The 22,607-nt window shown below is 27.6% G+C and overlaps 1 protein-coding gene across 1 annotated transcript in view; it reads right to left on the bottom strand.

The window, feature by feature from the left end:
• LOC129960408 (forkhead box protein P1-like) overlaps positions 1 to 22,607 on the bottom strand; it is a 308,702-nt gene that overhangs the window by 53,306 nt on the left and 232,789 nt on the right. Inside the window, exon 4 of the mRNA XM_056073826.1 lies at positions 5,004 to 5,132. Coding sequence (XP_055929801.1) covers positions 5,004 to 5,132 — 129 coding nt within the window. The remainder of the gene's footprint in view (positions 1 to 5,003; positions 5,133 to 22,607) is intronic.

Genomic DNA, 22,607 nt, shown 5'->3' on the forward strand with positions numbered 1-22,607 from the left:
TTGCTTTGAAAAGAACCGGAAGGGTTTTTTTCAGACAATATTTATAATTTGGAATAAATTTCATTTATGTCAGAGATTCTTATTTTCTTTTATATTCGTGAGCCTTTGATGGAAAATTTCGCGACTTTATTTACTTCTCAAAATTATTGTTTCCGACTCAAAATTGGAAAAATCTATAAGAAGTGAAACATTAATTATCTATAAAGATGAATTTAATTTACAACTATAAAATAAGTTTTAATGGGATATTTTAAATCAAAACTCTTTTTTCAATTCCTACTATTAGTTCACACTCTCCCTAAATATAATTATATATCTTGTTCAAATTTTCAATCGTTAATAAAATACTTTTTATTCATCCACTCAAGTTCAAATACATTTTTTTAAACTTGTAGTGGATGGCACTTGATATTAATACAGATTTTTCAAATATTAATTCATTAATTATTAAATTTAATTAATTTTTAATGCTTTAAATAGAGTTTTAGCAGTTTGTAATGAAAATTGAACTTAACAGGCAGTAGCTCAATCGGTAAAATGCAAGGATTTCAGTATTTTTCACGTGAAAGTGAAGAATGCGAGTTCAATTCTTGCGAAAATAGTAACTGACTTTAAAAACTTTTTTTTTTATATTACTTGTTTTGTTTATAAATACAGACAACTTAAAAAAGACAACAGAATCTGAAGAAATTTTGTGACACTATTGGCTGTTTAAAAAAAATCACACATTCGGCGCTTTAAAGGTCAGTACTTGGTATAGTGACTTGCAGTTTAAGAAGTCTTGATTTATTCAATAATGGAGGCAGTATAGTAGCAACAAATATAATAAAATAAACAAATGAATAAATAAAAATTTAGATTCTTAGTAATACTCAATGACCACAAAAATAACAAATGCTTGATAAAATTTTTATAGTTTCCCACCATGACATAGTTTGATTTGAATTTGTGAAGATTGTAAATTGTAGTGGTATTAGATAATATTTTCATTTATATCAAGTAGCAAAACTCTAAGGTAAGTCTTTATCCAGATAAACCACCTTTACCTTTTTTCCCCAGATAAACCACCTTTATCTGAGTAACCAGGTAAACCACAATCCTAATAATATTGCTACTATTTCATAACATTCAAGAAGTTCCAGAATTTATTGTATTACAGAAGAACGAATCCAAAAGTTTCCGATTTATTTGGTGTAATTATCCCGAGAATATATTATACTGTACACTGTATTTTTACCATCGCTCAAACAGAGATGTAAATGCGAAATGCAAATCTTTTTCCATCTCCTCTAGTACTTTTGTCGCTGCACTTCTTCGGAATTTGAGAAAAGTTGCTTCTTAAATAAAACTTCATCTGAAGAAAAAGTCAAAAGAGGTCAGAGAAATAATCTAGTTGTGGAAGTGCACGAATATGATAGACAATTTGACTATAAACCAACGCCTTATCGTGATAGAGTTCCTACAATTTAGTCTTCACAACAACGGGCAGGTTTAAATACTTATATTCATGAGGTCCGCGCATAAGCTGTATGCATTTGACTTAGGTGAGACCAGCTCAGACTAATAAGTCGTCTAATACTCTTTGCTTGCTCTGAGGAAATAGCATGATTCATTTACGCTTCGAAAATATTTGTAAAAACCCAAACATTTTTTAACACAGTAGTGTTTCAACACGCATTAAAAATAAATTTTGATTACTATTTTCTTTCATTTCCTTATATAATCAGTAAAATTATGACAAAGGATTTAAGTTCAAAGGTTTTATAGAGTGGCCGAAGGTAAAAACAAATATAAAAGTGTCTGCAGTAGTGTTTTAATTAATATTAAGCAGCAGGTGCGATGCTCAGGTGTCGTAAAGTTTCATGTATATGCTCTCAAATATAATCAGAAGATCAAAAGTAAGAACTTGCATAGGATGACATTGCAAATGAAAGATATACTGTTAATATACAATATTTTCCCCTAATTGCAGAAAATAATCTGTAAAAATCACACTCCCTTTTAAAAATAAGTATAAGCTTAGCGATGGTTATAAGAAACAATATATTTTACGATGCCTTTGTCATTTCTCTAAAAATAAGAAATATGATTTATTATAGAAGACAACTTGTGACAAAGATCATCGGTATCTCACGGGCAATGGTTAAATATATACTAAGACAAAATGTAATACAGTGTAGAAGCCAATTCTCAGACATTAACTAGATATTATAATAACTATTAAGTAGGATTTATTTAGTCAAGCATTAAAAAATACAATGGATCAAAATAGTTCTTAAAAAATCTTAGTGACAGCATACTTCTTATCAGAAATAATAAAAAAATAAAATACTTTTGTAATACTTATTCCAAGCTGATAAAGAACTAAAACATATCGACAGCTCTTTAAAAAAAGTCTAAGAAGCTGAATTTAAAATGTCGATGATAATCACTGATTTCAAAATTTAATCCGACGAAGAATAAATGACATATTCTTAGTATCATTGTAACAAGATATGAGAATTCAATATAGATGAAATGTTCCAACTTCTTCAAACAATGTAAATATATCTAGATATTGGAAACAATAGAGAGATTTAAGTCAGTTATATGTGACAGTTATATGTCGTAAAAAGTGAAAGATCGGTGACAAAATAGTGTCTGCTTCTTAAAATAATGTATTGACCTTTAGAATTTTCGAGTTAGTATGTTTTTTGAGTCTCATTAAATTTTTTCATGGGTTAAAATAAAATAAGGAAATTTTAATGTCTACTCACCAGTTGCAATTAAATTAACAGACAATTTTAATTAAAATTTTTCGAAATCAATGTTGGAAAGACCATCGTCTATTCTTTTGCCTTTATTTCGTAAACACTTTCTCTATTTTAAATGACAAGGACGATTCTAATTCATTTGTTATTTTAGTGTATGAAATTAGATTATTAAAATTATTAGGTACAATTAAATCAGATTAATTTGTATCAAATGACTACATATATTTTTAATTATTTAGGTTATTTTTTAAAAGTTACGTTAAATGTTCCACAGAGTACCAAATGGTTAGAATAAAATATATTTGTTCAGAGCCGTGCGGTAAAAACACCAGTGATCATAAGAATGTCGAATCGCGGGGATAAGAATTTTAGAATTTGGGAAAACGTTTAACACACAAAAAAGGTAGAAGAAAAAGAAGCGCATAGTAAAAATGGCTACTTATTATCTTATATTTATTATCAAGATTAGCATTTGAAGATTTAGGGCAATTGTGTCGTGTCGTCACAAAAGTGGTTATTTCCATTTTTTTCACAAATACTCCATTAATGATTTTCAAGATTTAGAGGATTCTACATTTATTTGATCTCTTTCACTTCTTTCCAGCATGAAAATGTATAAAAAACCGAGCATACACAATCTAAAATGCTCTTGAAAATCAAAGTGTGCTGCAGAACTGGTCATTGACCCACTGATACAAATTCAAAACAGATATCCTTCAAGCAATTGCAACTTTATGAAACCTTTTCGGATGCAGGCTTACAGCTGCCATTGATTGGAAACAGCGATAAGTTTGAGGCTTGTTTTTCTTTGCAATTGTAATTTTCAACGAGATGGGGAAAAAAATGTTGAAGTTCCTTCTCAGATATTTGTGCAAGAGTCCTTTTATAGGTCTGAGTTAGGTGTTAGATAGTTAGTAGTGAAGTGTAGAGAAATTATTAAGACCAGTAAGCTTTGAATCTTTGTTCCATACTTAATCGTGGAGCCTCCAAACCTCCTTGATGTCAAAGAATTACTGAGGAAGCTCTTTTGGCCGAATTGAGAGAGTGGTAATGAATTGATTTCCCTATAAAAGTATTTTACGATAAGGAACTCAAGTCCAGAAAGATGGTTAGGAATGTTTCATTCTATCTTCCATTGAAAAAATATCTACTTTCTAAATTCAATAAAATTTTGTAAATTATAACATCTTCTGTTTCTAATACAATTAGGCGTAATTATTTACAGATTAGATTGTTGCAAAACTGTCCATTTAAAAAATTAAGTATTAAATATCACCCTCTCTTTTCATACGAAATACAGTGTTGAAATGTTATATATTAAAAATGAAGTATATTTCTGAATGTCATTTTGGCTCGGAAGTGAAAGAAAATGTACTTATCTCCAGAATTTTCTTTTTGAAGGTTACTTCTCTTGCAGTTATAAATCAGAGTTGCAACTATGTGACTATTATCTATCATACTTCTATGTTACTAAAAATTCGTAATAAATATGCATAAAGACAAGGTCTGAATTAATATACGACGAATTAGGTTTGAGTTAGGGACTGTCATTCATTTTTAGAATTTCTTTGAGTTTATTTTCCCCAAGTAGATATTGAGATTGAGTATACAAATCCTTGCAACTTACATAAATTATTAAATCCTATGTGTTATTCTCAATAAGCTCTGTGCACCAGTCAATTGTTTGAGGCAGACAATTTTAAAGAAAATGAAAGTCCTATTTGCACAGAATTTTTTATAATATAAAAGTGAAAAATTCATTTCGATTATTTAATATAAAACATTATTCAAAATAAGAAAAACATTTCAATAAGTTTTTTTTACAGGATGGAACACATATAATCCTACCATATCACAGCTTCAAAATTAATATAAACATCAAATAATATCTCTTTTTAATTATAAAACAACACATTCACTCATAATAAAGCAACGTATACCATTATAAACGACAAAAATTCACCGCATCACACAACGCGCCAACTTCCATAACAGCAGCGCACACCGATGCGTTTTGATTTGTATAAGTGTTTTTTCACTTATTTACGGAATTACCTTTGTTGCCTAGTATTGCCAACGCATATTCTGAATGAAAAACTTTAAATAAAATATTAAGCTGTATGACTTCAACTTTTCGAAGTGGGTTAAAATATATCCCAACACGTATAAAAAGGTAAGCAAAAGGTGGAACAGTTTTTAACCCACCTAGTCCCGAACAGTTAACATGCGACTGATATTAAGAGTACTTACTGAGCCTTGGCTATCCTCTGAATCTCCTGCACCATTCGCAGCCGAAGATGACCCTCTGGTCACTTGAGAAGTTGAGAGATTGATAGCAGAGTTTTCACTGTAGCTCTCGTGGCTCATCATCTCATCGTCCTGTAAAGGTACAAATTCATTCTTATTGAGTTACATTCAACGACCAAAAAATAAAATTTTCTTTAAGCTACAGTCCTGTAAATATAGACTTTTATCTATAGGTGTCACACTATAACCATGCAATATGAGCTTTTATCTATAGGTGTCACACTATAACCATGCAATATAAGCTTTTATCTATAGCTGTCACACTATAACCATGCAATATGAGCTTTTATCTATAGGTGTCAAACTATAACCATGCAATATGAGCTTTTATCTATAAGTGCCACACTATAACCATGCAATATGAGCTGTTATCTATAGGTGTCACACTATAACCATGCAATATGAGCTTTTATTTATAGGTGACACTCTATAACCATGCAATATGAGCTTTTATCTATAGGTGTCATATTATAACCATGCAATATGAGTTTCACTGGTTTATACGATGTACTAGTTATGATGATCGAAAGAAGTAAAAAATGTTCTGGACAAGTTTCGGTGCAACATCATATATATTCTTACATTTATTATTTTCTTGCATACTTAGTATAGAGAAAGTATAGTAATAGTGGAAAAAATCCGAACCCGAGATATCGACGAATCTCCACGTTTCAGGCCTCCCTGAGGTCGAAACACACATTTTTGGAAAATGTCTGTCTGCCTGCGACAGAGATAACTAAAATACGTTTCAATCTAGAATGATGAAATTTGGTATACAATCTTTTATCCCAAATTTGTAAATTGCTGTCAAATTTTGAGCAAATTAAGCTCAAAGGAAGTCTGTCTGTTCGGCTGTTAGAATGCAATTCAATACGATAACTACAAAATGAAGAGAGCTAGATAGAAAAAATTACGATACAAAAAATTAACATCTGTAGTCTATACACATGTCAAATTGTGAGCTAAATCCAACAAGGGATTAACCCTCTGTCGGTCTGTACTTTTAGAAACATATAAACGCGATGACGCAAAGACTTATGTATGTTAAATCTGGTATGTGATTTTGTGACTACAAGTGTAACTTTGTGTCAAAAAAGTTACAGTCAGTTTAGATAAACTCGTCTAAAAGACAATTGTGATTTTCGGAACTATTAACCGCATTCCCGGGATAAATCGCCAAATAACTCGCCAAGGATGACACGATAGATTGAATAAAAATGCTAAATTCACGCAAAAGGTTAATTTTCGTAACTATTGTACGTCAATGCTATGCAAAACATTCGCTGCGATAACACCTTCATTAGAGTGTATGCGAGAAAAGTTTGGAGAGACTACTCCTACTGGTTTTACTTATTTGAAGCCAAATATTCAAAGAGTCGTAAAAACTGCTATTTCCTATATACCATTGATCCTTGCTATGCTTCTAGAACTATAACAAGTATTTATTTACGCAGAATCTGATTGTTTATAACTCCAGTAATTAAATTTCGAAAAACTTTTGGCCAATCAATTCGATATTTACCATTAGTTTGATATTTTAGAAATGTATAAAAGGTCCATGGGAAACAATAAGATTATAGAAATTAACATCTTAGAAAGATATAAGTAGTTTAATAAAAATTTAATCAACAATGAAATTTGAACTCCATTTCTATAAACAGGAAATTAATAAAAATTTGTTCTGGATTTATACATTCCAAGAATGACAAAGAAATGAAACTATTGGACGTCAGAATCAACTCGGTTTCAAAGATAATCAATTTTAACAATTCGAATTCCAGTTTTTCTACTTGGAAAGTTTAACTTTTCTCCGCATTGTACAAATTAAAAATAAATTATATTATTGAAATAATTTTAAATTTTCCTTTTATTTGTTTCGCTTTTTTATTATTTTAATATCTGAAACCTTCCGTTTCGTTAATGTGCTGCCTTAACTAATTTAATTAAAAATACACACGAACTACATACTTCATAGATTGTATGCCATTTTTGTTTTGAATTATAATGTCCTTGAATAATTTAATTTCAACCTATAAGTTTGTAGAGTGGTAATTCGATACCTTATGACGCATGGACACGCCACTTAAGGTATTAAAACGCTTTTCAATTATCATATGCACAATATGAAATCAAAGTAAAGAAAGAGCTTAAAAATTCTGGATCATTGTTTCCAGGCTTATATCCGAAAGTTATGATAAATTTCCCCTCTTAAAATTTAAGTAAATAAGAAATCCAGATATTCAAATTTTCAAACAAAATCTTTCTGAATGTAAACAGACAGTGAAATAGATGACTGATTTTGATTGATATATTCAAGTACTGCTGTTTTATTAAAGTATGGCAGTATATAAAATGTAAATATTATTGCTTTTGTCGTCATTGAATTAATATAATATAAGCAAATTTCTACTTTCTAAAAAGAAACTTTTTTTTGCATCAATCAAACTGAATTATGCAGATATTTGATTATACAGATCGGATTTGGACATAATTAATCAGGTTACAATTACACAAATAATAACTGTTCCACTATGTGTCTAGAAAAAGCAGTAAGTTCTGTTCCAAGAATTTGTTTTGTTTTAAGATTAATTAATGTATTTTTTTTAATGCAGACAATGTGTCATTTTAATTTAGCAATTTACCAATGTGAAACATTTGAGAAATTAATGCGATGAATATGTGAAAATTTTCACATATTCATCAAATATGTGAAAATTTTCACATATTCATCACATATTCACATATTCATCATTCAGATTCTTTCAGAATCTTCAACATTTTAAGCAAAAAAATTGTAAGGGAAATCACCTTGATTAAATTTTTTTTTAATTTTCTACTCAGCTATTTTAAATTGAAATTCTTTTCATTTATCATTAATAGTTGATTTTTTTACTATTAAATTTCTAAAATCCGAGTCCAATTTTTTCGGGGTCGTGCATTTATAATTTATTTATACCGTGGGTTCAGCATCCAAAGGAAAAAGACATAGAAACGGGAAATTTCGTATCGCCATCTATCGGTGATGTATTAAAACAATTCTTAAGGCAAAATACCGTTTCAGTTGATACCCAAAGCAAAGAACTGAAATAATTTATAAGAATTTATACCTTTGAGTATACAAAAGTATAATTTCTGCATAAGATGGATTATATATAAATAATTTAAAACTAATAAAAAATTTAATAACGGCGCTTTTCACACAAAAAAAAAATAAAGAAGATAATTCATCGATTTCATTTATTTTTCTTTTTGTTAAATAAGCTCTAAATTTTTATGAAACAAACATGCTAAAGAAATTATTCTCAACAGCTGACTTTAAAATTAATTAAATGACAATAGAATCATAACTTATAAAGTAAGTTTTCTATAGAAATAAATAACGTTCTAAACTCAGCCATGGCAGTACATTTTGCTAATTCATAATGTGATGATTTTATTAATCAGTCATAAAAATATTTTTCCAAGAAATAAAATCTATTCCTACCTCAAAATGTTTTTAATCGCATTTAAGATGAGGAATTGGAGTGTTAATTTTATTCACATGTTTAAAAAAAACATGACCAATCAAAATAAGAACTCCTCATTTTATTTGTAATTTATAATTCATGCAGCAAAATCGAACTAGGACACCATATTTTTCTTCAAATTCTGTCAGAAAATTTAAATTTAGGTGATAATCATCTTCTTATGAACATAAAATTAGTCTTTATACCACTCAAATATATTCATATCTTTTTATTCATCAGTCTTCTTCAAAAGTTCCTTTATTTCATTCAAGAGAATTTCTATTTTTATTACAGTTTTTACAATTAAAAATTAGATCCCGAAACCTCAGAAGCAGGATTACGGAGGGAAAAAAATGACATTACCTGAAACTTCACGTTTGTATTCTTTTTCCTCTCCACTTCTCGCCATCCCCCCCTTCTTTTTAAGTTACCCCGCAATCGGACACGATTTGACAAGGGAATTAGTTTAGGTTTTGCGTAGCTTAATCATAATTTTTGAAGCTGCTCTGAATTTGGGAACAAGTTCTCAATTTTAAATTGCGGTTAGAGGATGAGAGTAGCATCTCACCCGGCACCCCACTCTTCAAACTTTCACAGCATAGAAACGGAAGGAAATTTGACTTCAGTGAGTTAAATGTACATCAGAACCACATTCATGGCGAATCTTTCATCGAAAATCTCTAATATGAGAGCCTTTGGTCTCGAAATCAAGATTTTGTTCTTAAGTCCTACGTAGTCCTTAAACAGTTCAGAAAATGCAGGTACAGAAGAATTGCTTGAATCCCTTATTCAAATGATGATTTTTTTTTTAAAAACCTGATCAAAAATCATGGCGCCTTTTTAAGATTTGATACAGAAGATTATGATAAATTGTGGCAAACAATTAACTAAAGACTTTTTTTGCTTCAATCGTTTAGTTATATATTTTTACATCTTAAGATAAAAAAAAATGAACATAAAACAGTAAAGACATTAATGAAGGTTCAATGATTTACTATAAATCCAGCTATACTATATAAATTTTAATTAAATGGAAATTGGAGATACAGATGTTCGGATAACTTTGGTTAAATAATCTTCATCAAATTATTAAATTCGTTTTAAAATTTCAGAAGAATTAAATCTTTTCTAACTAATTTATCTATTTATAACCATCTCTTCGGCAAAAAAAAAAAAAAAAAAAAAAAAATCTTATCTTTGCTTTACAAAAATTAATCAATGAGAAATGATTTTCAATGAATATAATTTAAAGAACACTTAACAGTGGGAATTCTCAAAATATTTACTAAAAAAAGTAATTTTCTCCATTATGCATTTTTACTTTTGATAACAATTATAAACATATTGCTTTTTTTTCCAAGCTGGTTCCAGTAAAACTGATTCTAAGTTTTAAATTAATTTTCTAAGTTTTTAACTGATACAATTTTTACAATTAAATTAATAGTGGAAAAGCAATACACACAGTTATTTCAATTAAAATAAATCAATATAATTTCATTAATATACTTTTGCAATTTATATTTATCTATAAAGCTGGTACACTAGTATTAAATTTCCAATGGCCGTTTTGAGATGTAAAAATATTTTGGAAGGACAATGTTAGATTTCAAAAGTTACTCTCTTGATAACAAATATGAAATTTTCCCCGTCAATTAAAAATAATATCAGGCGTAATATTTATTTTCAATAGTTTTTTTCTTCTGAATAATCAGTTTATTCATAAACCAACAATAAAACATTCATTGTGTAAACTTAGAACTCATTGATAACATTTTATAATAAAAAGGATATAAATTGCTTTATGTGTTTCCATTTTAATGTATCGTTTATGGTTATAGTTTTTTTCACTAAATGACCTAAAGATTTCAAATAAACCAGCACAATTTTATAATTTACACATTAAGAAGTCAAGCTATTGTAACCAGAAGTAAATAAATAAGAAAAATGGTTTATTTTAGAAAGTTTTACTTAATTTTTTCTTTTAATATTATTTAAATAGAATACAAAAATTTGAAAGAATATAAATATTTTAGGTTAATGGAGGTAAACAGATCTTAATAGTTGGACCTATAAACGGAATTGCATTAGTTTTAACAGTCATTAAATGTTTTCTTAAGGATTAAAAAACACTGAATTGGGCAAATAAATTATGAATTTTGCTATTCTTATAAAATAATCTCATGATTTGAACTAGTAACGATTAATTTTCACAGCTAAATTTCGCGGGAAACACAAAAAAGAATTTTATGCATTAATTTTCAATGTATGAAGAAAGTATATGCAGTGAAAATATTCATGGAAAAAATAAAACTCATACGAAGTGTTTAGCCAAGCACAAATTGACAATAACAGTTGATACAGATGAACTGATACTGTGATAGCTATTTTCGATATTTCTGCAATAAAACTAATCCATACCACATAGTACTTCATTTTTCAAACAAAATGCGTGAATGATAAAAAAAAGTGTTAAGAATACAGTGTGTTAAATTAAGTGCGTGGATTAAAAGTGTTAAAAATATTAATATATTTATTTTGGTATTAATTTAAATTAATAAATTAAAAATACTAATGATTTGATAAAATATTTTTCAAAATAACTTCCTTCTTCAAAGTAAATTTTATAAGATAAACACTCTTATGAACCAATTGTTAACATTATTCAAAATTAATTGAAAATTGACAAATGGTAAAGATAAAGGTTAATAATGTTAAAAAATGGTAAATATATTTGGCGAATTATTGAGCATTGTAGGATTAACAATGATTGTAAAATAATTAAATAAAAAATGGAAAATTAGCCCAATAGAAAATTCGCACACATGAAAACAGTTCACTTTTTCAGTAGAATCTTATACATTTTCAACACATTTGGAAAAATTTGTAGAATTCATAGGAGACATTTAGAGAAGATGTGGTTTAAAATAGCCAAATGACTAGACTAAACTATGCAATACTAAGTAGATATTAAATAATATTCCAGAGTACTTTATTCCAGTTTCAGTTTAGAAAACAAACTATAATGCGTGAAAATCATGTCGTAAAATTCAGGGAAGATGATATTTACTCTACATTCTGGATGGCAATACATATTGACATGAGGTAGCAATTTCGATATGTTGATAGTAACTCATAATTGAACGAAAATGAGTAAAATTGTTATTAAAAGATAATGGAAATAAATCTGAAAAAATTAAGCTGAGGCACTCTTTCAAAAAAATTTCTATACTTCCGAAATTTATTTTGAAAATTCAGGATTTTAGAGAAACTGTCCAATGAACAAAAGGGAATGCTTTTCTAATATCTGACAGTTTGATCTCATTTCTTCAATAACACCAAATATCGGCAGCCATATACGGAAGAAAGAGAGCTGTAGTTCAGAAATAATTTGGTATCAATTTTTTAAAATTCATTTTTAACTCTATTTTAAATTTAAACCTACAAGTAAACTGTGCAATTAATGGTGCAATAAATCTGCCATAAAGACAGTTTGATCTCATTTCTTCAATAACACCAAATATCGGCAGCCATATACGGAAGAAAGAGAGCTGTAGTTCAGAAATAATTTGGTATCAATTTTTTAAAATTCATTTTTAACTCTATTTTAAATTTAAACCTACAAGTAAACTGTGCAATTAATGGTGCAATAAATCTGCCATAAAGGATTGTAAATCAATATTCGATCATGGTCAACTGGGCTTTAAAGCGAATGACTGAATTTATTTTCTTTGAAAAAAGTGTTTTTGTTAAAGCTTAATAAGTAGACATATATTAATGTTTAAATTATTTGAATAAAAATTTAATTTAAACGCATTTTTAAAAAGTGAAGTAAGAAACATGACAAGAAATCTCCCCTTTCCCCCCGGTAAGAGATAACTAACCTTGGGCAAAATAAAGAAATCTACCTTCAACGCACCTCGAATGCAGAAAGAAGGGAAGTAATTGTGGACAAGCAAAAAAGTACATCTTTTAATTAGGAGTAATCTAGTCGTTTTTTACAGTGTAAAAATGAAAAGGAAAAAATTACTTCACGAGTTGATAAATATTTAAAGAGGTAATTTACAGTTTTTGGTTTGCAAATCATAGAATAATTGTATTAAGTGGTATTTCTCTTTTCGAAATGCTTTCGGGTTATTTAACACCGACAAAAAAGTGTTTAATATAAAAATCACAGAAAGTTTGTTTAATTTTGACTGGAACTCCTTTTACCATAAATTATTTATGATATTTATACCGTGACCTCGGTAGTTAATAAATGATTTTTAGAAAAAAAAGATTCATTTTTTTATGTGTGTTACCGAAAAAGAGAATCAAATGGTCTGCAGGACAGTTTTGAAATCGATAAAATAGTAAATCATTTACCTATAAAAACCGCACTAAAAACTATCAGATGTTCCTGGATACGAATGCAAATTGTATTTAATTATCTATTATTTATTACACAGAATATAGCGTTTATATCATAACATTAAAAGCAAAGATAACATTTCCTTTGATTTAATTAATCACTGTAACAGTCCTAATATAACTTGTATAAATAATGTACACTTTACTACTGTACTACTTTAGTTTTACTATTTTACTACTTTTCTGTTACTACTTTAGTTTATATACTAAAATAAAACAAGCCAATTGCCTTTGCTAATAATTACTGCCTTTACTTTTCCACAATGAGCGCTGTTAAGTCCTTTGCATGAGAAATAATCAAATTATTCTAAAGAACATCTATTAAAATTCGTTTAAAGGTTAAAGAAACTTAAACAATGAAAAGCAACTTAAAAACAATTGAATTGCAATTATTCATGACGGAACTAACATTTAAAATAGTTGATAATTTTTTTACCACAATTATATAAATGTTCTTTTCTAAATACAAATTTTAAAGTTAATTTTAAACATTGCAAAAGCTTAAATAAAATAAACTAATTCTGTAGAAGCTGCCCAATCTGGATTCCACTTAAATGCAAGATTTGGAAGAGAAAAAAACCCCATCCAAACAATGTGTGCAAGCAAATTTACTAAAATAGATTCTCAAATAACACCGTTTAAAATTATGTATGCAATATGATAATATCCAGATATGTTTGAAGTACATATGAAATTATTAAAATAGGATAGTACTTTTTTCCTCAAAAATTACAACTCGTATAACAAACACTAGAAACGAGCCATACCTCATTACGCTTTAAGCTTAAATGAATTTTTTCACTGTGTTTGTTTAAGCACATCTGGAAAATTTCATATGATGCGATACACAATATTTTAAAAAGCTAATGAGCAGCTTCTAAAAATTTTTTGAGATAAAAGCATTTAATTAAAAAAAATCACTCACCAAATTTCTGTATGCTTAAAAATTATTTACATCTTATGTACTAGTCAAATTGCACACATGTGTAATACCTTTAAAGTTCAGAATTATTTAAGCTTTCAAATAAAATCATTAAAAAATGGAAGCCTGTATAGCTCTATAACTCTTATTTTTTCTCCCTACTGTTGTTACATACTTCACCTAATTTCCGTAACATCAGGTTATATCTTATAATATATATATATATATATATAATATTGTGAAATTAAAAAAAAATCCCTTCTTCAGTCAAACATGTGTATGTCTCATAACTGTAAAAGATTAAAATTAATAGTTTTTCCTTCGTTCTTAAACAATGTGCCTGAGCTGCCTTACAGTTGATTGAATCTCACTGTAATTTTAATTCTGAACATTTTGTGATAGGATAATATAAAATATTTTTTCTTGTCAGAATGCTACCAATCGGAGACTTCATATATTTTTTGAAAATGAAGTATTCAACATGTTTGATTGCAATAATTCTTTTTGTTGTAATAATTTCAATCTGAATTTTACTATTTTAATAATTCCTCTATTTCCTAAATGAATTTTAAGTTGGTTATTTTATTCTCTTTAATTTTTTTCTGTCGAAACCTTTGATGAGTTCCAGAGAAACAAGTTTCTATTTGTCTCTTGAGTTGGAATTTTTTTATTTATTTATTGTTTGAACACTCATTTTGATATTAAGATTTTATATTTTACAATGTTCAATATCTTTGTTACGACTATCTTAATAATGCTTTGCAATTCATATGCGGTTTTAATTTTGAAATCCTATTGTGTGTATGCATTATATCATATACAACATTAGACAGTTTTACAACGTGGAAGATACATTGAGAAATCAAAAGGAAATTTATGCAGGTTGAAACGTTTTTTTTATTCGTAAAAGCATATATTTTTAGATTAATGTACCTTTTTACCTAAAAGCTTAATTGTTCATATATAAAGAACAATTTGGTGTATAAATGGGCCTTTTGAAATAGAAATTCAAATTTATAAAGATGCCAAATTTATCATATACATAGTACAGGATAGCTAAATGCGCTATGTAAGATCTAGTCGCAATTTTTCAGTCGTGTTGCACGAATTCTCGTTACATGAAAGCACGCATTACGAAAGTCCACTAAATATATAAATATAAATACATCAGAAAAGCAAATTTATAACCAGTCTTCTTCGAAACGAAGAAAAATTGACAAAACATCTTTGATATTGATGCTCCTCTTATCGAAAAGCAAATGCGAACCATTCATCGACACGCGCATTATATTTGATTCATTTATTTACATTATTCAGTCTGAAAACGCAGTTTTGGAAAGTTATCCCGGAAACTTCTCCGGCATTTCTTCCTGTTTCTGAAGCCCGTTTTGTCCGAGTATCCGTCAACTAGTGTTCTCAGAAATAGTCCCTGCATGGGGTCCAGAAAGGAAAGGTCAAATTGGCGGCCTCTTTTCAACAGTTGGGCAGTGCATCGGGAGTTAAAACAATACTTAAAAAAAAAAAAGAGTTTCTTCGGAATATTTCTACGATTTGTGCGGTCTTTTGCAAGGACGTCATCGACAGAAACGGATGTTTTTTTCGTTGCCGTCAAGAAACGAAAAGCAAGAAAGGTTATTTCACTATCGCGATCTGAAGGCACCTAATTATAGAAAACAACCCACATGGCCTTTTCTACGGAAATTTCTTTCGTCATCTTTCGCAATTTTGCATGCATTTCTGAGACATGCATTTCAATGATGGCACATGAAAAATACCACAACGGAAAATAGAATATGGGGTCCATGGTGGAAGCATCTTCACGGTAATATAGCTAAATATGAATGGAATATAAAATCTCCTCAATCTAGTAAGAATTGGCAACTTTAAAATCAATATTAATAGTTGGCAACTGCTCACTTTCGTAGATTTTCAAATTCACAAACTAGAACTAATTCCAAAGAAAATTGAAACCATTTATTTTGACACAAATTATGCTGCTTTATCCAGTCATATCCCATTTAATGAATTAATAGTTTTATTATCATAAAATTTCGTACAATGAAAATCCAAACAAATTAGCTGCGGAAAAATCTTTATTACGATGCTCTTCACCAACATTATTTAAATTTCTATTTACGAAAATTGAATGGCAAATTTTGAAAAATTTTTGATAGGCTTTTAATGTGCTTTTAAATGTTCATATGTATTGTGGCTGAATTTGCATTGGTCAAATTAATTAAAATATACCCCAGAAACAGAAACTTAGCTTATATAATAAGACATACATAGGTCAGGCACTCTATTTTTGTTTTGCTGTACACGTTCAGAATATGAACTTTATTAGATGCTTCTGTATTCAGTGTAGCCATCGAGTTTTCAAATCTTGTTGTACAGAAGAGCTTTAGTTCAACATATTAACTGCCAATTTTTTTGGACATTTTTGGCCATTTAAGTTATATATACGCACAAAAAGGTGTGTAACAGTATAATTATATTCAAATTATGTTTTGTTTCGAAAATATGTGATATATGAAAATATGTGATACATATTTATTTACGGTATTTCATTACAACATAAAAATCAAAACAAAAATACAATGCTTCAAACATAAAAATTCTGTTCCGTTCAATTTACAAACGAATTTTAAATTTGCCGCTTTGCTGTAAAGAAATGAAGCACAGAATAAACACTTTCTACTACATACATTATTCAATGATCTATACAGAATGAAACTAAATTGTCAGGCGCACGAAATATATTTTTGGCGCTGAATGGTGTATATAAAATTCCAAAATCTTGGGGATCTTGGCAACTAATGAATTGAATGTAAAGTAAGATTTTCAATAGGTGTTAAAACGTGATAATTTATTTTTCAGTTTCTTAGTGATTTTAGAAACATTCATTTTAATTTTTTCAAAAATTGTTCTCCACTTCTAAGGACATTGTACACTGGAAAAGAATAAAACAAATTTTATCCTTTAAAATCGTAATACTTTTTCTAAAAAACAAGCATTGAATTGAAATGATCAACTTCAAATTCCTCCTTGAATAATCATACATGGTGAAGAGATTGATATTTCTAAAACTTTAATTATTATTGGTATAATTACAATTTATTCTATTGTCTTATATGTTGACTGTCTAAAAAGTGTAAATAAAGTATGCTCTATCTGAATATTATCATAGTCAAACTATCAAACTTCATACAAGGACCCTTTACTAGAGATTACTAAATAAAGCAATATTGATTCAAGATAATTGAATTACATATTTAGTTGAAAATTATATGATTGAGTTTTATGGGGGAATTTTGGATTTGTTGTTTTAGAACAATATGAATAATTCCAAATTCATAACAAGTATCACCTTGGGAGTGATTTCATTACTTCAGATGCCCCATTTAATTATTGAACAATACTTATAAGTGATATTCATTAATTTAATAATTATTAAACAATACTTATAAGTGATGTTCATTAATTCAATAATTATTGAACAATACTTATAAGTGATGTTCATTAATTCAATAATTATTGAACAATACTTATAAGTGATGTTCATTAATTCAATGGGGAATCTGAAGCGATGAAATCACACCTAAGGTGATACTTGTTATAAATTTAAAATTAGGAGTCATGGTAGCAAAGAGATGCTATTGCAAAATGACAACAAATTGCAGTATTACATAAGAAAAAACTGAGAACATTTGATTACTGCTCTATAATACAGTAAAGGAGTTTTAGTATATTAAGGGGGGGGGGAGGAGGAAATACTTTCATCCTAAAGGAATTACGAATAATTGATTCCATTTTGGATAAAATATTTGTACCTAACTGATAATACATATTTCTTCAGTCTTTTAAGAAAAACAAATAGTATTTAATTTACGATTTGATTGGATTGCTTAACATACAATAGTATATAAAGTTTTGAAGATCAGCCAATTCAGGAAAAAAAAAAGAATTATATTATTTCAAATAGTTTTCTGATAAAACTTATACTAACACTAATTAGTTAAAAATCAAAATATCGTTAAACCTTAAGGAAACAGACTAAGAATAAAGGTTATCCATATAATTGAATTTCCATCAAATCAAGAATTTTGTTATATACAATATTTAAAACAGGATGACACACTTAAGATCTAGATGTATAATGTAAAATGTTTAATTTAACATATTAGTAACAAAACTCCTTATAAATAGTTTTCAAGAGTTCACGGTATTTGGCTTCAAAGAACTCAAACACTATGGAAGCTTTAGCGATTATGTGCTAAATAAAAGGTAACAAATAAACCATAATAATAGATGGTATTATAAAGACCACAACCTTTGATTTTATGATAATTAAAGCAAAATGCAAGTAACAGCAAGTAATTATCCAAGTAAGTTTAATTAGTATATATAAAATTACCTAACATAAGATTGCCTATTTCTTAACTACAATTATGTGTTAGAGAATTTTATAAACTCACAAAATTATAAATTTACTTTCATTAATAAATCCAAAACGTAATTCATATGTTACGTTTAAAGCAAAAATTTAGTTAGTAATAATAATAAGCTATTAATCGCATTGATTATAATATGTAAATGCATAAGTATGATATAAGAGTGAATTTAATTTTTACTGCTACTTTAAATTACGAAATCCCTAACAAATTATTTCTAATTACATTAAAAATGAACGAAAAATAAAAATTCAAATTAGTTTAATTTAAGCATTAACAAACAAGAAAGAAAATTTTCTATGAAACTGATTGAAAACATTTTTAGAATGAAGATTCGAAGAGCATTCGAATAATATTTGGATTTTTCTGAGCTATTTATTACACACTCCTCTTCTCGGTTACGTACTTCCACATATTAATTTTGCAATACATAAAAAATTATATGAAAAATAATCAATATTTAAAAATAATCATGAATTGTAATAAAAATGCAAGTAAATTTTATATTTAAGTGGAAAAACAGATATTTGTTACTCTTCTTTGAACAGGTATAACTAATTGGAAACTCAGTCAAATATTGTTTCCGGATTATATGATTAAATTGAACAGCCATGATTCTCAGAAATCTTAATTTTGGTATTATGTTCCACATTTGTATTATAATTTAAAACGAGTTTTGAATAACATAAAAATATGTATAAAATTATGACAGGGAAATGCATAATTTTTTAACTTTAAGCAAGTAATTACTTCCACTTTAAAGTATTATTCATGAAAATTAATTTAATTTACTAACAATCCTGGCTAAAAAAACAAAAGTTTATTTTAATTATTTATTTTTAATTAGAAACATTTAAAATTGTCAAAGAAACAATGTCAGCAAAACATCAACAACGTTCTACTCAGTTTCTAAAATTTAACAATTTCAAATCAAAAAGTATATTTGATCTTCTGAATCCAGGAAAAGCAACAACAACAACAAAAAAACACTTTTTCAATCAAAAAGTAAACCTTAAAATACTAAGGTCTAATACTTAGACTTTTTAGTTATTTTTTAAAATTTTGTCATCGATATTATTTAACAAACTTTTTTTGTGCGATTTTATAAAATTGAGGAAATTTTAGTAATATAAATGTAAAAATAATTTATTATTTAAATATTTAAGAATTAAGATACTACGATTTTAATACGGTAGGTAATTCACGTATAATTCAAAATAGACCTTTCAACTAAATATAGCTTGTAGAAGTATTAAAAGCTGCTTTCAATTTCTATTGGATAAAGAGCATCGTATGCTTTGTGGTTTGGTATTTTTCTAGTTTCTAATGAAGAAACTCATTCGATATCCATCAGATACACGTGGTTACGATAAAGAAGTTCCTTTAAATTTTGATCGTGAGGCTTCGAAAAGCAACCTAAAATAAACTTGTTTATCCTGGTTGATTGTAGAATGGATTATCGCGCTTCGTATGTTTCCTGTGTATTTTCTCCTAGTTTCCGTCCACCATTTCCAGACAGACAATTCTTAGTTACATCTCAACAATAATCACAGCACAGACAGGAATTGAGGGGAAAACACAGATTGCTTTATTTATTTCGGGTGAAACTTATAATAAGAATAAAGTTTAATTTTTGTTTATTTTGTTTCATAACAGAGTTGAGCTTTTTCGTAGTTCTTGACTGTTGGGTTTATTTATTTATCTTTTGCACAGTCAGTTTTAACATTTTTAATACCAGATGATCATTACATTTATTTATTTTTTGTATTCATGGAAATGTTTATCTTTTTGAGGTTTGAAATGTCTCTTTTTTTTGTCTATTTATTTTCTAGACCGAGTTTTAGATTTATGCTATGTTAGCAGAAAGGTTTCACTAATCGTAATGTATCCAATTATGATAAAAAGAAATAAGTAGTTGGAATTTTTCATAGTAAAAACAATGAATATTGATTATTCAGCTTTAAAACCGTCCTCTTTTAGCAGCAGCCATTTTGTACGCACGATCTGAGATAAATTAAGAACTGCATTTTCTTTATATAAAACTGAAGAATACCAGTTTCAGTATAAAAGAATTCTTCATTTTTTCTTTTAATACTACAATAAGATTTATTTTAATATCATTAAAAGGCAGAAATAAAAATAATTGTAATGAAAAATATATTAGAATTAAAAAAGTTGATAACTCTAAAAAGAAAGAAGAAATTAATAATGAATTAGACAAACAATTAGACACAAAATCATGGCTTCACAGGTGCCAAAGTAATTGAAATTGCTTATTTGATATACAGACAAGAAATGTATTTAGTAAATAAATGTGTTATTAAGTAAAATGATTTTAATAATAATTTTTAATATTTTTATTCAGGTTGCCAAAAAAATGGCTAATGACTCCTTAACGTAATTCGAATTTAATTTCTATTCGATTCTTTTTATTTATTATATTAAGCTACATTTTATTAAGTAATTTTTAGTACACAATACTAAACTATAAACAACATTTTAATTTTTTTTAAATAATTTAACTAAACAACTATAGTTTTTAAATTAATTAATTTTAATATAAAATGCAAGTTTAAAATACATTTTTAAAATCATAATTCTTACATTTTCTCATTTATTTATTAAATAGTTTTAAAAATGAAAAAAAAAAAAATGCGTAACACAAATTGAAATATGCCAATTTTTCTTAATTTCATCTTATTAATTTTTCTTAAATTCATCCTACTAAGCATTGAAAATAGGTTGAGTATATATTTTTTACTCTATAGTTAAATTGAAAATGATTATCTTAAAGATAATAGGGACACTATGTTTGTTAAACAACTGCAGTTGAAGTCTTACATGTTTTCTTCAAACTGATGAATGAAAAAAGTCTCAGTGTTATCCATAAAATTCTTAAAATATATTTCCTGAGTAGACACACGGAAATTATTATCCTCTTTTTACTACATTCTAAAGATTCTCATGGAAGAAAAAATTTTTCGAGGTTGCCGTATATGTCATACATCTAATTTTATTCAATAATAAAATTCATAAATATATTTCTTGAAACAATTGGTATACTTGTAAGATTCTGTAGAATATCTATTCCTTTATTTGTTTTCGGTTATTTTAAATGTTGTATAGAACGAAATCTTTTTCTTTAAGGCTGTACAAATGCATTTTTTTAAAACTGTCTCAGGACTCTTTAGAAACCTTTAATCGTAAAGCTAAATAATAATAACAAATAAATAAATAAATGAAAAAATGTAAGGAATTAGAAGTTATTTTAAAAAAAGGATTTAAATCACTAGAAAAAATATGAGAAATATGAAAAATTATGAGAGTGGAAGTTGAAACCAGCAGTTTAATAAAAATTAGTGAATATTCAGTTTGAAAAAAATTAACCATAACGTACAAGGGATTAAAGGATGAATTGAAATTTAGTAGAAACATCTGCTTAAGGATATTTAAAGTTTTTTTTATTAAATGCTGAAATTGATTAGTTTGGTTTTCTATAAATAAATACAACGTTTTGAAGCTACAACTATTTTCAAAAGGTTAGCACAATTCAAAATCGTTGTCTTATTAAGCTGGCAACTATCTTACCAAACTTACCTTCCACACCAACACGAGGACAAATTTGGCACATGATGGCAGATTTAAATTGCATTACACCCATATACACAGAGTAATTAAATTTTAATCAAGTCTCGAACCTTCAGTTCTCCAATTCCGAAGCTAATCTTAACCAACAGGATGCCAAATTCTTTAGAAAAGCTGGATTGACGTAGAGTTTTTATATGATAATCAAAACCTTCTATTTTTACTGGTTTACAATATATTCTTAGTTACGATAACATTCACTATAAAAATATCTTGCAAACAACTTTGTTAGGATCACAATAAACAAATGGATATCTTTATTTTAGCAATATAATTAAAATGGGAAAAGGATGAAAGTTATAACTTTAACTTGAACGAATATATTTGCTTAACATGAATTTTCTGATTACTGTAAATAGTGAAGAATATTAATTATTTTTTTCGTCTTTAAGTACTATTTCTCTTACAATCCAAAGAAAACACCTTACAATTTACATACATCCTTTCAAAGACTATGAAGCCTCATTTCCTGTAAACTCATATATCGCTTTTTGAGCTATATGACTAGCTGTTCTGTTTTAGTTCTCTGACCTACAACTTCTTTTTGATAGTAAATAAAGATATATGCCTATTTGTCTGGATGTTATTAAGGTCTATCTATAGGGCAGCTGTTTCC

This window comes from Argiope bruennichi, chromosome X2 (assembly GCF_947563725.1).
Source record: "Argiope bruennichi chromosome X2, qqArgBrue1.1, whole genome shotgun sequence".
NCBI classification, from domain to species: domain Eukaryota; kingdom Metazoa; phylum Arthropoda; class Arachnida; order Araneae; family Araneidae; genus Argiope; species Argiope bruennichi.